The sequence below is a fragment of the Benincasa hispida genome, chromosome 1, assembly GCF_027475165.1.
Source record: "Benincasa hispida cultivar pf3 chromosome 1, pf3_genome.v1.1, whole genome shotgun sequence".
NCBI lineage: Eukaryota > Viridiplantae > Streptophyta > Magnoliopsida > Cucurbitales > Cucurbitaceae > Benincasa > Benincasa hispida.
The window spans coordinates 72,255,520-72,272,098 of record NC_143478.1 but is presented as its reverse complement, the minus strand read 5'-3'; the positions used below and the strand labels follow the sequence as shown (position 1 = coordinate 72,272,098).

Below are 16,579 nucleotides of genomic sequence, written 5' to 3'. Positions count from 1 at the left end.
CTTGATGTTTTCAAAAGTTGCAATATCGTCCTTTATCTTTCATCAAAGTTACAAAAATGCCCTTTTAAGTAGAATTTTTTTAGAATTTTAGATAAAGATTAAGATATGAAATAGTGTGATAGTGACTTAGAACGAAAATTTTAGAATAACACATCGTATTAAGTTATCGTCATGTAGATCTAAGTCTTGATTTTTGTTTAAAGTTCTAAAAGATTTCTATTCTATGGTAGTCATGAAATGTTTAAGAAAGTTAAAGAGTAGTATTGCAAGTTTGTAACTTTTTAAACGAGTGAGAAAGTTAAAAAATATTTGTTATAATTTATTTTAAAAAGACTAATATCAATCTACCCTTAAATTTTGGGGTTGTATCAATTAAAAACTAATAATTGTATCAATTTAAATCATGAACTTTCATAATTGTATCAATTTACCCCTCCTCCAAATTTTGTCCGACCAATATTGTGCGAAATTTATAATTTGAGTAAATTAAACTCTAAATTTTTTATAAACCAATCAATTTGGATTCTTTATGATTATTTATTAATTCAAGGTTTAAAATGATGTAATTACAAATTTAAAATTTAAGGATAATATATTTTTTTTTTAAAAAAAAAATAAGGACGCGGATTTAATAAAATGTGATTGAGATTTGAGACTGAAAAATGTCAAAGACACCATACCTAAAATTGCCTGTTGGGTTGTTTGTTTCTTTATTTCTTATCTGTCTGCCAATCATTGATATTATTATTATTTTTTAATTGGTCAAATAATTCATACGAGTTTGTTTGTTTTTAAATATATATTTGGTAACATTTAGGCAGTAAGAATTCCACTTTTTATTTTTATTTTTTTTTTAAAATTAAACTTAATTCATCCCTATTTTTTACGATGATTTACATATTTTTAAATACAATTGTTGAATTCTTATCCAAATTCCAAATTCCAAAAACAATATTTTAAAAGCTACTTTTTTTTAGTTTTTAAAATTTGACTTCGTTTTTTAAATTATTGATGAAAAGTAAATAATAAAGAAAAGAAATTTTGAAGTAAAAATAATATTCATAACTTAATTTTTTTTATAAAAATAAATAATAATTTGAATGGAGCCTTAACTGTTCCTAAATTTCATCTTTCAGTTACATATTCATACCTACCACTTTCTGCGGATCGAAACCAATTAATTATAAAAGATATTTTCTATATTTAATTTTCGAAGGTCAAGTCAAGAGCTTTTGAATATTCATGTAAAATGTACAACATGCAATTACATTATAAATTATTTGGTAAGAGAAATGTGGAATTTTGTTATTGGCTAACTAAAATTGAAAAAGAAATAAAAAAAGCTATATATCAAAGAATTGCTAAGAAGATTCCTATTGAATTTTAAGTAGTGATTATCATAGATTAAATTCGTTACCTCTATACTTTTGATTAGAAAAAAGTCAATTTTGACCTTAAACTTCTTAAGTCGATTTGGACTTTAAATTTTCAATTTCATGGTCTTTATTCTAAACTTAAGCAAATGTTACAATTTTATCTTAAACTTTAACTATTTAATAAGTTCTCACTCCAATTACCAAAAAGAAGTTCTCTTATGCATTTAATGAATTATATAATATTTGTACGATATGAGAGTGGTAATATCTTTAAAAAGAACAAACAACATTAGAGTTTTTTTTTTTTTTTTTTTTTTTTGAAAATGTTATTCAACCGTTAATCTAGATTTGTCAAACTTATTTTTGTGCAAAATTTTACTTCGTTAAAATTAATAAGTCTAAAGAATTTACTTTTTTTTTTGTTAAAATTAATAGGTTAATTACTGAAATTGAGCCTGAGAACTGAAATTGTAAACCGTCTAGAACTAAAATGGATGAAATTAAAAGTTTAAAGTCGAAATTGTTACCTGATAAAATTAATGTTTTCCCTTTTTATTATTTATATTAGTCCTTAAAAATTTGCTGGTTTTGGATTGAAAAGAATTCTAACCTTCAAATTCAGAAAGTCACAAACACAAATAATTCCAACACAGTAACTTTCTGAAGATAGTACCTTGGAAAATGATTTATCTTTCCATGAAAAGGTGACCTATTTTGATGTCAATAATCCTACACGTACATTGTTTTTGACATACATTAAAATAAGTAAAAGATAATGGAATCCCAACCCAACCAGACACAGGATTTTGCATCCTAACCTGGACAAGATATGTTTTACATATGTAAGCAAAATAGGCATGAAAACAAAAGCTGTAAGAAACTGAACAAGGTTTTGTACTGTGTGCCATTTTTTTGTCTGTTTTAATTGTCTTCACTGGAATCACTTTTTTGTTCCAAAATCACTTGTCTTTTTATATTACCAATTTTCTTCATATCAAAATACTATCTTCCCTATTCTAGTCTATCAATAAAGCCCTTTTCCCATGGAAAAAAGTCCCCTCTTGTCTCTTTCCAATTTGCCTTGCTTAACCTCAATGCTCTCTTATCGAATCTTCTAAATTAATATATATATACCATTGGGTTTTCTTTATGGGAATAGCTAGATCTGTCTACGATGAAATTCGTTTAAGGAAATGGTTACGAACAATGGTAAATTGGTCCAAATATGCATGTCCTAGAAGATATAAGATGTCAAAGAAGAAACAAAAATGATGATATTAGCTAGAAGCAAGGCTTGGAATGTATTCAAGTTCGTATGGGACAAAACTTATATGCATTGCCCAGGCCAAGCAAGCCAGAATTCTACATTTTAACTACTTGGATAGATCGGAGGAAGAGATGACATAATTACATTTTCGCAATTGAAACTCGAAACGTGCCCATTGCGATTGCTGCCATGCCAGAGCCCAGACATGCCTATATACCAGCTGCACTTCCCAGTCTATCCTTTAAAATCTTCAGCCCCATGTACCTGCAGTATAAGAACATCCCAGAATAAAGCAAATTACCATTCCAAAATTCATCATGTGTGTGTATAACTTTGGTTCTTATTAATTTTTGTTGAGACCAATCAACAATTATAGTCTAAATTTCTGATGAACTCATGAACTGATTTTTTCCCTTACCTTCCCATCATCATGACAGTGGCTTGAGGATTGGTTCCAGGAGATTCACTGAAGGTTGATCCATCAATGACACGGAGACGGGAAACACCAAGGACCTTCAAATCAGGGCTCACTACCTTTCCCACATGGCACCCTCCATGGTAATGCCAAATTGTAATCACAGTGTCTCTGCAGAACTGCTCTAGAGATTTGGTGTCATTAGTATGCTTAGGAATGAGATTGACATTGGCCTTTACAGTTGCATTAAGTAACTTCTCAATGGTTTCCCTTGTATCTTTTGTGTAATCAGTGAAGTGTTTTGACTGCACAATTTTTGCTGCCATGCGAATACCATCAACGCACCGGTGAAGATCGTATGGGTGACTAAAGTAGTTGAAGGTCACAGATGGGTTGTCATCAACATTGGTGTTAACCAAGGTAAGTTTCCCTGTTGATATGGGATTGGCAATCTTTTCAAGAATGAAACCACCCTGGAATGCCTCCTGAGGTAAATCACGCTTCCTTGTGATGTAAGCTTGGACGGCCTCCCAGGTTCTTTGCTTTGGCGGAATGGTAGATAGTTGCCCAATCTGGTTACATAACAAATGCAGACAATCATAAAACCAAAACAAATTAGTTATTAACTTCCTCTTTAAGTAATTCTAGAGTCCATGGCAATTATATCATTGATTTCATGATTGAAATAGCTTGTTTCATGTGTCTCCCAGACTATGGTTTGAAAAGATTACAATACTTTCATTTATTTCTCTGAGTTCCTTATGCTTTTGACATTCTGTTCTTTCAAATATGTGACAAATCATGGCTGTCAACACTCGTAGATAATTCACATACAATATACGAATGGTTGGTTCTACATCTAGAAAATAAAGACTCCTTTTAACATTAATGATGAAATCAGGAATCTAATGCTTATAAGAAAGAGAGCTTACTTCAGCTGACATCATCCCGTGATTGCATCGAATACTATCCGAAGACTGACCGAAACCACTGCTAGATTCAATGTAAACACCAAACTTAGTAATCCCAACGGTCTGTATAAGAGATTTCTTGATAGGCTTGTTGGTGGGAACAAAGACAGTGTTCATTGGGTTATCAGCCATGCCTTTCCCAACAAACTCATTATCAAGCACCACAGATATGTTCAACTTTTCAAGATCTGCCCTTGGCCCAATTCCACTCAGCAGCAACATTTGAGGTGACCCAAGTGCTCCAGAAGATAAGATAACCTCACTCTGCCGCCTGTTTCTAAGAACTGCTTGATGTCTATTCCCATTTTCATCCTTAAAGATCACTCCCACTGCCTTTGGTTGCTTCCCTGCACAAGTCATTTCCCCCATTCACCTCCAATTTGATGTCATGTTGTTCACTATTTCGATTTTTTAATACAATTTCTTTTCAGCTCTACCACACAATACCCTTCTTTTTCTCTTGGAATTTAACCAAGACTACATAGTTCATTTCTAGTTCGATCTCTACAACTTTCAGCATTATGTAATTCTTATAAATGAAAATGTTTCTAAGAAATCCAGTCAATTGCATGTGTAATTGGTCCCTTGTGTTAACTCTAACAGTAACGTGAATAACTGATGATATTATTAAAGAATTAAGGGAATGTTTGGACCCAACTTCAAGTAGATACTCCATGTTTGATTCCAATTATAATAGTTGGTGTTTCCAACTCTTATAACCTACAATTATCTACTGTATTACTATTTCAAATCTCTATTTGTTAAGATGTTTACTATTTTCTACTCATCTCTCCTACCCTGTTCACTCCAAACACAATTTATTATAACCTACAAATTATAAAAACCCACAGATTATAATAAACAACTTAACGTCCCAAAAACCTCCTAAGTGGCAGGCTGATTTTCAATAGGCTAAGGGTTAAATGACAGAATTTAAAGTAACAAAGTCGACTATGACTCAACCAATTAATTCGAAGCAAATGAACGCAAAAGCGGTTAAAATTTCAAACGGAGGATTCCCATTCAAGTACATTCTAAGAGGAATTTTGACAAACAGTTTGTGTGCAGAGTGGCTCAACATACCTGTGGTATCAAATACAATATTCTGGACAGTGGCATAAACCAAGACAGTGAGCTTGTGGGGGTCGGCGGTGGCCAAAAGTTCGGCGGCGGTGTGACGGCGGCCGAAGCGGTCGAAGATGGTGCCACCAAATTTGGTGCCGTAAAGATGATCGTAAGTGAAACCATTGAAAGGGGAGATGCCAACATCCAAAAGACTGTCTCTGAAAGCTCTCTGCCATGGAGTGAGCTTAGGGCGGTGAACAATCTGGTTCTCGATCCATGGGTATGATTCATTCACAAGCTTCGCGTCCCAACCCACTTTCTCTATGAACCTGAAACCACGCTATTGTTAGCCGTTGCCATCCTTGGATTTAAACCATAAACTTTCGTAATTATATAGATTTATACTCTATTTTATATTTACATTTATATCAATTAAATTCTTAAATTGTAATGAATATATTAATTTATACTATTTATCAGGATTTACCTTTGAAAGTCGTTAACTTTTACGCTTGAGCAAACTTGGATGATTGAAATTGAAGCATGAATAATTTTCAAATAAATTTTAAATGGAAGTCTAAATTGATTCATTTATAAAAATTTAGGAGTTTAATTAATAAATTATAATATTTGGAAGAAGCCGATATTGCATTCATGCTTATGCATCCCATAATAAAGAAAATAAAAATACAAAGATATTCGAGATGTATCCAAGTATATTTCATATAATTATAAGTCTCATATAATATTTATACAAATGAAATGTAATAATAAAAAATATAAATTAATATATTCAAGTTTTAAATTGATATAAATATTAGTTTAGAGTTTTAATTAATACAATCCATACTTTATGAGTACAGATGGATAATTTTTCCATGTTTTTAATTTGTACGTACATGTTTTTATTGATTCTGTGATTGACTTATATAAGAAAAATCATCAACAGAAATGTTTCTATCGATACTTAATAGTTATAAAACATATTCTATAAAAGTTGCATCAATTTAAACTATGAATTTTCTAATATTTATTAGGACCATATTTGAAAATCATTAAAGGATTCAATTGCATTTATATTTGGATAAATATATAGGGTAAATTTCTTCAAATATTGATTGACAAAATAGATAATTAAAATTGATATGTGGATAATTATCAAAGAAAATCTCAATGGAGAGTATAGATTGATTTTCTTAAATATTTATTCAAACACAAAGTAATTAAATGTTTAAATTGATACGTTCATAAAAATTTAAAGTTTAAACTGATGCAATTATTAATTTAGAGTTTAAATTGATAAAACTCTAAAAAATGAGTAATATAAATTGATGTTTTCATTTTTTTAGTTAAAAAGAAGCAATAATCCTTCTTAAAAATGAAACGATAACCCTCTTAAAAAAAAAAAAAAAAAACAATAACCCATAAGAAAATATAAGATATTTTTTTTTATAAGAAAAAAAAGTTGTTTTCAAATATAGTAAAATGAGATAATTTATTTACCGCTATAATAAAATATTATTGTCTATCAGTAATGAGCATCAATCATTGTCTATTTCTGATAAATATCTATCATATTATCTAACAGTGATAGATACCGATAGATAGTGACATTTTATTATATTTAAAAATATTTTTATCTATTTTTGTCCTTCAAAATAATTATTAAAAAAAAAAAAAAAGAAGAGATTTAAAATTTAAAACATGGGACATATTATTTGATAATTACATAATAAATAAAAGGAAAGAGATTTAAATCTACCATTTAAAGAGAGATTGCCTAATTTCTGACCAATTAACACTCATTCAAAACACAAATCTAAGTCAAAAGTATTTCAATTATTTTTTATATGTTCAAAGTTTCTAATACACACAAGTCTCACCTAACTCACTTTTATGACCAACAATGGGAGAATATTAAATTGGAGAGAGGGAGAGACTGCCCATTTAATTAAATACATTATGAAGGGGAAGATGGAAATCTTAAATGTTCTGAATTTATTGTACCATATATGTCATTGGTAATTAATGTGTGACCTTGTGATCACTATTATTTGTGTGAATTTTTCAATAAACTTGTTGTATTCAAATTTTATGTCCCTTCAATTCTCTCCCTATACCTCTAAATAACAATATAATCTTTTCTCTTTTTTCCCCCAATTATTAACATATGGGGTGACTGATATGTATATATTTAAATTAATTGATATATCTTCAGGTTGATATGTATTTAATGAGCTTCACAATAATATCATCACCTTTTATTTTAATCATATTTAGATTGTATACAAAGTCATATTTGGGTTATAAACCAAAATCCGACCTTGAAATTATTAATTATGTTCTCGAATTATCATTATCGTCCACAATAATAAGTTGGTGAAACCATATCAACAATTTCTCCGATGAATTCAATATTGACATAAAGAATAAATCAATATTTCTATATTATATATTTTTAAAATAATATTTATCGAACATTATAAAAACGATAATGTTACTAATGTAAATAGGATATAAATAATAAACTTGTTAACTAGTAGTAGAAGGTATAAATTATTTATTTATTAATTTAAATATTTTTTGAATTTTTATAACTTTTTTGAAAATATCCATCCACATCGTCTTTTTATCGATATACTCATTCATTTTTTTAATATTGTATAGTTTCCTAGTTATTTATTTTCTTTATTCTAATTAACTATCTATTTACACTCTAATGATTATTATGATGGGAATAAATATAAATTATTTAAATATCTCAGACCTTTCAATTGTCCCATTTTATCTTTATAAAGGAAAAAAAGGCTTTTCAAAAAATTCATTTTTATTTATACATTTTTTACAAAAATGAATGAAAATATCTTAAAAAATAATTTTGAAAGATTGTGGAGCATTCCAATTTTTTCTAAAATAACTTATTTTTTAAATTAAACACTTAAAAATACATTCCAAATACACTCTAACTCAATTGAAAGGGAAAAAAAAGTTTCTGTTTGGACACAACAATGGTGGGTCCATTTTATTTTTATGAATTATTCAACAAAAATAACTAAAAAACTAAAAATCTATATAATGTCAACATTACCTAGTTCATAACAAAAATGTTGGTATTAAAAAAAACACCAATCCATAAATTAACTTATTAAAACAAAATTTAGACTAAACAAAATTTACTACTTAATATGGGGACACCTATTTGACTAGCTAGCCAGCTAGGCTTTTTAGTTAGTGCATTAAAGTTCATGATCAATAGCATATTTTCTAAAATTTGTTTCCAATGAATGCATCCTTTAACTATTTCTCCCTTTCAATTTTTGAATTTTAGCACAATATATAAAGAAGAGAAAAACTCAAATGCTGCCTGGATTGCATTTATTTTTGTCCAATAAAAAGTTGTCATGTCGAAAATATTTTTTTCTAAAAGAATGTTTCTTTTTGTGCGCGTAAAGAAAAGGAAAACCTGAAATTACGTGCAGCTTAGGTTGTACCGGATCATTATGCTCCATAAATAAATTTATAATACACAAAATTTAATATTCTTTTCATGTATGCTTATGTATTTTATATAATATATACCAACAACAAAAATAATTATTAAAACTCAGAGAACAAAACATCATAATGCTAGCACAAAGTTAGCATCGTCATCGTCTAATTCTGATTAGCAATAGTTGTAGTGAAAACAAGATACATTTAGATAAAAAAAAGCATGTTTGTATATTTATTTTCGAAGATGAGTTTTTGTCGCATGGCATCAAATAAAATGAAGATATTATTTTTTAAAAGTAAAGGGGTATGGTTACCTTGAGCTTGCTCTTGTGTAGAAACCAGCATTAATGCAAGTGCCACCACCCAAAACCCTAGCCCTAGCATTGAGAACTCCATCAGTAGAAATGAAGGCTTGTGAAGCAGAAGTGGGTGAAATATCTGCCAAAGTAATATGAAAGTTATCCAAAAATGACACATTTGAATTAGCAAAAGGGACTCCTCCTCTTTCTAGTAATAGCACATTGAATTTTTTAGACAATGTAGTTGCCAATGGACACCCTGCTGTTCCTCCCCCTACAATTATATAGTCATAAACATTCTCCCCACGTCGGGACGAATACGTCGACGACGACAACGACGAGAACGAGCTCGCCCGTTTGATAAATGGGTACCGAAATTCCGAATACGATTTCACCCCTACAAATTCAAAATGTGACCCTTGTTCATTAGGTTTAGAAAATAATAAATAAATAATTAAACTCTCTTTTTTTTCTCTTTTCAAGGAAAATAGAAGTTTATAAATTATTACCTTGAGAGAGGAGAATAAAAGAGAGGCAAAGAAGGAGAAAGGGAATAGTAGTATGGAGTTTGTGTGCACCAACAAAAGCCATTGGGGGAAGGAAAAGAGGAAAAACAGAGTTTTTCTTTACTTTTGGTTCCTTCAAAACACTACTATGTGGCTGACTCTGGTTGGCCATGTGTGTGTATATATATATATATATAAAGAGAAATAAACTCTGCCTTGGAATTCCAACTGGATTTTTTGTGGCAAAAAAATTGCCACGTTGGATTATGACTACATCATTCGTTTCCGTTCGATTGTCTTAAAAATTAAACTATCGAGGTTGATATTGAATTTCAATGCTATAAACATATGGTTGGATTCGGTAGTTATACTCTTCTCACTCTCTAAATAAGTTATTATAGATCTTATTAATAATTTTTATATTTATATTAGTTACTAAAATGATGATATTTTTTGTTATATATTTTATGGATACTTCAATGAGATATTGGAGATATATATCTATTAAACTGTAATAATATTAATTGATGAACCTTCCCATTTATAAATATATGGACATCTTTTAATTATTGGTTTGATCAACCATTTCAACTATTTAATTAATGTTCTTTTATTACAAATTTTGAAAAAAAAAAATTATCATATAATATATATGTGTATGCTAGTCCCATTAAGTGTTGGCTTCATTTTAAAAATGATGTAAGGTAAAATTGTTTATAAATGAAAATTTAGATTTTTCGAAGATTGAATTATCAGCTTTTAAGATGATAATTAATGTTTTATCTACTCAAAACACTATACTATTAGATTAAGAAATTTATGATCAATACAATAAGTTTTATAGCACTAAAAATTTGTCCTTTTGCATGGCCCATTTGTAATATGTTTGAATGTTAGGGAACAATCTCCTCTAACAATATTAAGGGTGCCTTTAATTTAGCTTTTCAAGTATTTAATTTTAAAAATAAGCCCGTTTGGATTAATTTGAAATGTTTGATAACCACTCAAGATAGTTTTATTTTTTCTCTAGTAAATTCAAACAACTCCTAAATATAGTTTTATTATTATTATTATTATTTTTTGGATGAAATCTGAAAAGTAAATTCTTAAAAGTTACAGTCCGACGAATTATTTTATTGGAAATTAAAAGGGTGGTTGGCTGAAATTTCTAACGTTCATTGAATTGAAAGTGAAATACTTTTTTACCATTTTATAGTCGAATTTTAGTTTGATATTCTTTTCTAAATTTCACAATTCTCTACTTTCTCCTTATTCTTCAAGAAAATTATTAATAATTGTCTGCCACAAACTTTTTTTTTTTCTTTAACACTTCAATTTCCTTCATCATTTAACCCTAAAAACTTGATTTTTTCCCCTTCTTTCCAATCCAATATTTCCTATATTTTCCCTTTTTGCCATTTATAGAATTTGAAAAGCTTTTTTTTTTTAAAAAATATTATTTGGAAAGAACTAATGAACCTCTTATAGATTAAAGTTTTCTCATTTCTATATCATTTACTAATTTGGTTTGTTTATTTTAGTCCATGTATTTTTAATTGTCCAATTTTAGTCTTTGAACTTTAAATAAATTTTAAATTCAATCCTTTCAACTAATGCTGATTTTCTTAAGAAAAAACTTTTTTTTAATATATTATGATTTGTGAAAACATATTCACATATTATATTTCCTTGTCTAAAGATTATTATTATTATTAAGTAAAAGCTCAATGTTTAGAGACTAAGTTTATAATTCATTGAAAATACGAAGATTAAAATTGAACAAATTTTAAAGTATAGAGATCAAAATGATAATCTTTTTATTATTATCATCATCATTTAACAACGGTTTTATTTATTATTGTTTTTTTTCCTAACTTTTCTTTAAATTTTTGTCAGAAAAGTTAATGACGACAGAGAGAAATCCAATCAAATGTTTTCCTTGATTTTTGGCATATGCTCCAGAATGGTTTTTTCCCCTAGTTCATGTTCAACCATGTATGGAGAGTAATATTATTTTGTGTTAGGAGCTTAACTAAAAGAGAATAAGCTAATAATGAAAATAATTAATTCGAACCGATGTTTTTTTTAAGTCAATTTTGTTATCTTATAGGGTGCTCAAGGTGCTATGACCTATTAATATGTCCTCGAGTAAGATTGATTACTAACTTGTGAATATAACTAAGGTGTATATGGATTGTATTTGATTGAATTACGGATATTTTTTGGATCAATCTAAAAATTCGGGTTGGTTGGATTAGCAATCTAAATACCCGAATAAAATCTCCAACCCAACCCTTAAAGTTCGATTTGGGTTGGGTTGCATTGTTTTATAACTTTTTATTTCTATTAATTTAAAATATGTAAATTTATCTATAACACACGGCTAATAACTAAAATGTCATAAAATTCAAATGTTAAAAACCAAATATCGATTATATTTATTACAAACTTTAAACAAACACGAACATCACAACAATTTCTAAAGAAAAATATTAAAAATTCATAAATATATTAACTGAAAATAGTCCAACTTTAAACAAAAAGAGTATATATATATATATATATATATATATGTAATTTGGGTTGAGTTGGGTCAACCCGAGACCTGATCCAACTCAACAAAAATAGAAAAAAGTGCAACCCAATCCAAACTCAAAAGCAAAACTAATCCAACGAAACCCTTATAGTTTGGGTTGGGTAGTCCGAGTTATTTGGATTATCGAGTTTTTTGAACATCCCTAAATGCAACCCTTTAATCATAAAACTCAACAAGCACTAAAGTTTGTGAATAATCGTAAAGAATTATATTGGCTGAGGAGCAATTCAAAATATAAATTGATAAAAAGAATCACATAATCTCTTTATAAGAGTATATGTCTTCATCAAACCTAAATAATCTGCCATAATTTCAAAAGGCTTCATATCATTTACCCTAAAAACTTGTAGGGTTTTGGAAAAAAAATGTCTCCAGCTAGCTGGGAAGTTTGAGTCCACACACACACACACACACACAATTTTTTAACAAATAATTAAAAAGTCAAAAGGGTTTTCACTTTTCAAGTGGCCTAAATTTTGCCACCTCTGTTGGGCACCATTTAAGAATTACAGGTTGGGTTTTCCCCTTCCCTCCCTTAGAGTAAACATCTCAATAAAAGAATCTGACAATTTTTTTATGGTTATCATCATTTAATTTTGCTTCACAAAACTCAAATCACAACCCAACTTCCTTTCTCATTTATCTTTTATAATTCACAATCTCTACCCCCAAAATCCAGCTGTGTGTATATATACAACAGTAACTGCATTCAACGTTTTATCTAACACTTTGAATGGCCGAACAAGAGGGTTCTAACATTTAGAGAAGTGTACTATATGTTGTATATACATTTATGTTATTTACGATTTTAACCCTAAAATTTAAAGAAATGTGCTATTTGTCATCTGTATTATCATATATTTCTCTCTAATATTAAACCATTTTCCTCTTCTACTCGTCGACGTAACTAACACATTATTAGTAAATCACATAAATGTCTACGTCGATTTCTTTATTGTTTATATTTTCTCACTTTCTTTGATGGTTGATTTCATAACCCCACTTTAATCACGTATCAAAATTTTTTTAAAAGTATTTATAAAATTAATTAATTGAGAAAAGAAAAGTTTGTCACGTGACAAATTGTTATTAGACAAGCATTGCATCAAGATGGTGTAACTCATAATGTACTAGATATTTTTCTTTCTAAATTGAATCCTAGCTTAATTAGCTATATTTTTGCTGCCAACCAAAGCAAAATCAGATCATCATATAAAAATTATTACAATAATTCTATTTGTATATCCATTCATTCCACGCAATGAATTTAATGTATATCATAATTTAGTGTGTCGTTTGTTATGATCATTATTGTTTCTAATTAATGGCCTCTTCTTTTCCTTTTCTGATTTGTGTCTTTTTTTTTTCCCCACACTAATGTATGTTTGTTTGTATGCCTTTTAACAGATTCTTTCTTCACCTTCTTTAATTTGCTTCATTTTTGCTCTCTTTGTGTTTGATTAATTATGGTGTTGTAGGCCAAAAAAGTCCATATAAAAATTAAGAAGAAAAAGATGTTAGGACATAACATCCATTTTAGGATGGGTTTAACTGTCATGGAAGTCTAATTTATTGCAGTGATGAAGTATAGTTTTGATTCATTTTCGTCCCTAATATTAAGGGACCAATCTAGATAAATATAGTTTGAGATGCCAAATTTTTATAATGCTTTTTTAGGAGCTAATATCATCATTAATTCTATTACATATCAACTATTGGTCAATTTGTGGGGACATTTGGAGCAAGGAGTTAGTTATTTTAGTTATAGTTGGATTATAATAGTTTGTGTTTGAGGTGCAGATTATTTTGGTTTGGATTAAAATAGTATGTGTTTGAGGTATAAACTATTTTAATTTGAGAAAGAAATAGTAAATATTGTAGTAAATAATAAAAAAATGATGAATGTAAAATAGTAAAAATTGTAACAAATAGTAGATGTTGTAGTAAATGGGGATTTTGAAATAGTGTTGACTATAGTTAATTGGGGATTACAAAATAGTATTTACGATAGCAAGAGGTGGTTATTATAATCTTAGACGATAGTCTTTGCCCCAAATGTCTTCGATTGTTCTTAAAAAATGTATGGTGATTAACTCTACTCGATTACTTTTAGAAACCATTATCAAACATCCATAGATCAAATACCTTTTTTTTAAAAAAATAAACCCAAACTATGGGGACAAAGCATGTTGTTTCGGAATCAAATTAAGGACTAAAAGTGTTAATTTCTAACATCCAAACAAATCAAATGAAAGCTAAATTTAGGTTAAAAATCATTTTTAGTCTCTAAACTTTGGTAACAGTAACAATTTAGTCCATGGATTAGAACTAGTTACATAGAAAAGGCCCATTAAGCATAAATAAACCGGTAAACTAATTAGAGTTAAGATTTAATGAGATTTTTTGCATAAATAAACTGGTAAACTAATTAGAGACTCAATATTTTTATAAAATACAAAGTCTACATCATAAAATAATAAAAAATGACATAATTTTGATAGCTTTTTTTACATTAGGGACTAAATTGTTACAAATTAGTACAATGACTAAATGGTTACATGCTAAAATTTAGGGACTGGATTGTTACAAAATTGAAAGTACAAAAACTAAATTATTACAAATGAAAATTCATGGACTAAATTGTTACTTTCATGAAAGTTTAAAGATAAAAAGTGTTCTTTTTTAACCCTAAATTTAAATCTCGAAAACGCTTACCAAGGGCCAGATTAAACAAAAATCTAAAAGTGAAATACTAACTTTTCTCAAGAAAACAACTTTGGTAACCAATGTCGAAATAAATTTGGAAGATGCGATTGTTTCAAAATAAAAAGTAATAATTAAAAAACAGGGAGATCGAGGTTCAAACATGTGCATACCCCTTCAAAAGTAAATGTAACCTAATATGCAATTTGTGACTTTAGCTCAATTTCAATTCATGATGAATTGGATTCATCACCTATTCGATCCTCTATGAAGTATCGTTAGGAGGCTAACTAATCCATTAGACCTATATGTCTACGACTAATGTAAAATTAGTTAATTAAAAACACAATCCCTGGTCCCTAAAAGTTTTCTCCTATTTCTAATTTATCTAACTCTTTCGGTATTAAACTTAAATTTTGTAAATTAACCTAGGTAATCGATCAAAACAGTAAATTAAGCTATAAACGGAGTGAAGTTCTATACATATTAGGTCTTTAATATTTTTTCTATACCGTCTTTGCTTATTTGAATTTTAAAAGAGAATTTAGCTCATAATTGAAGAAAGAAAAATCAAAATTGGGAATAAGAAGAACTTCGTAAGAATATGAAAAAAACAAATAAATAAAAGGAAAGAAATACTCAAATAAAAATAATAATAAAAAGTCACTGACTGGAACAAAAAGAAAATCCAAACACAACGGAATTGTAAATGCAAATACGGTAGCGAATTAAATGTGAATGCAAACCCGAAACAGTAAGCTTAAAGAACTTGGATCGAATTTCTACCCATTTTCTTAATCCAACTACTGGTCATGTTTTTCAAGGGTAATTGAGTTATTACCGTCCTAATTTTCGAATAGGATTGGATTCAGTATCGAGACAACATATCATGTTCATCGAAAGAAGAGAAACACAAATTGAAAGTTGAAGTGGCGAATTGAAACAAAATAGTAAAGAAATAAAAGAACTACTAAAATGGAATATAAAGAAATTAAGATTTGAAATCACTCAAAATCATAATATTAGAAGTAAACACAATAATAATTTTAGCTTTAGATGTTAGTTGACATTTTATGAACGATGATAAATGAATTTTAAGATACTAGATTTGGAAAAACGCTTATCTTTAATGAAAAATTTTCATATATTTACGAAAAATTTCACTAACGATGACGATTCCTACTTGTCACGAAAAATGGAACTATAATGGTTGTTTTGACCGCCATCAAATGTATTTTTTTTTTAAAAAAAATTGTGCTTGAAATGTTTAAACCCGTGCAAAAAGGAGACTTATCATGACAGGAAAACCCCATTGTCCAAAATGGCATTACAATGACAGTTCTGCCCGTCATCAAAAGGTGAAAAATTATAGTCTGGAACAACGTCGTTGTGAGAAAGTCAAAACTGTCATCGTAGGCTTTTAGCAAAATGATGTTGCTTCAATTTTCCCTTATCACTTTACCATTCAAAAAAATCTCAATTTTCATCATTCACACAATGCGTCAGAGCTATTGCTAAAAGCAAGAGCATCTTCAACGGTTGTTGATGACAGGCACAATGATTGACGATGGTGGAGGATAATACAGTATAATGTTGACAATGAAATTTGACTGAAACATGTTATTTTAAAACAAAATTGTGTCATAGAAACTAACTCAATTACGTTGGAGATTTTTCGGAAATATGTGAGCCCGAGGCACAGACGAAAAATGGCAAACAATGATTCCTCATAGATCTAGCCCAATAAGACCCCAAATCAAAACTTTTATCGATTATATGTCAGTTGCTCAAGGTTCTCTCTATTCCTTTCTATTTACTGTAATAGTTAAGTATTTTTCCATTTGAGAATCAAAAGGAGAAGTTAAGCTTACTCGGGGATATTTTTCTTG

At 28.8% G+C, this 16,579-nt stretch overlaps 1 protein-coding gene across 1 annotated transcript; it reads right to left on the bottom strand.

Moving 5' to 3' along the window:
- Nucleotides 1–2,627: 2,627 nt before the first annotated feature.
- HTH (Glucose-methanol-choline (GMC) oxidoreductase family protein) lies at nucleotides 2,628–9,546 on the bottom strand. The gene is made up of 6 exons (XM_039023996.2): nucleotides 9,395–9,546; nucleotides 8,901–9,282; nucleotides 5,113–5,423; nucleotides 3,991–4,376; nucleotides 3,062–3,630; nucleotides 2,628–2,907 (listed from the first exon to the last, which is right to left on the bottom strand). The coding sequence occupies exons 1-6, from the start codon at nucleotides 9,474–9,476 to the stop codon at nucleotides 2,853–2,855; spliced, it is 1,785 nt and encodes a 594-aa protein (XP_038879924.1). The 5' UTR covers nucleotides 9,477–9,546; the 3' UTR covers nucleotides 2,628–2,852.
- Between the last annotated feature and the right edge of the window lie 7,033 nt (nucleotides 9,547–16,579).

Bases quoted from the DNA above. Each gene is read 5' to 3' on its own strand.
- HTH (XM_039023996.2), bottom strand. From the start codon at position 9,476: ATGGCTTTTGTTGGTGCACACAAACTCCATACTACTATTCCCTTTCTC. The intron at 9,283-9,394 runs GTAATAATTTAT...TTGAATTTGTAG, and splicing joins TTTTATTCTCCTCTCTCAAG to GGGTGAAATCGTATTCGGAA. The intron at 3,631-3,990 runs GTAAGCTCTCTT...TTATGTAACCAG, and splicing joins ACGGGATGATGTCAGCTGAA to ATTGGGCAACTATCTACCAT.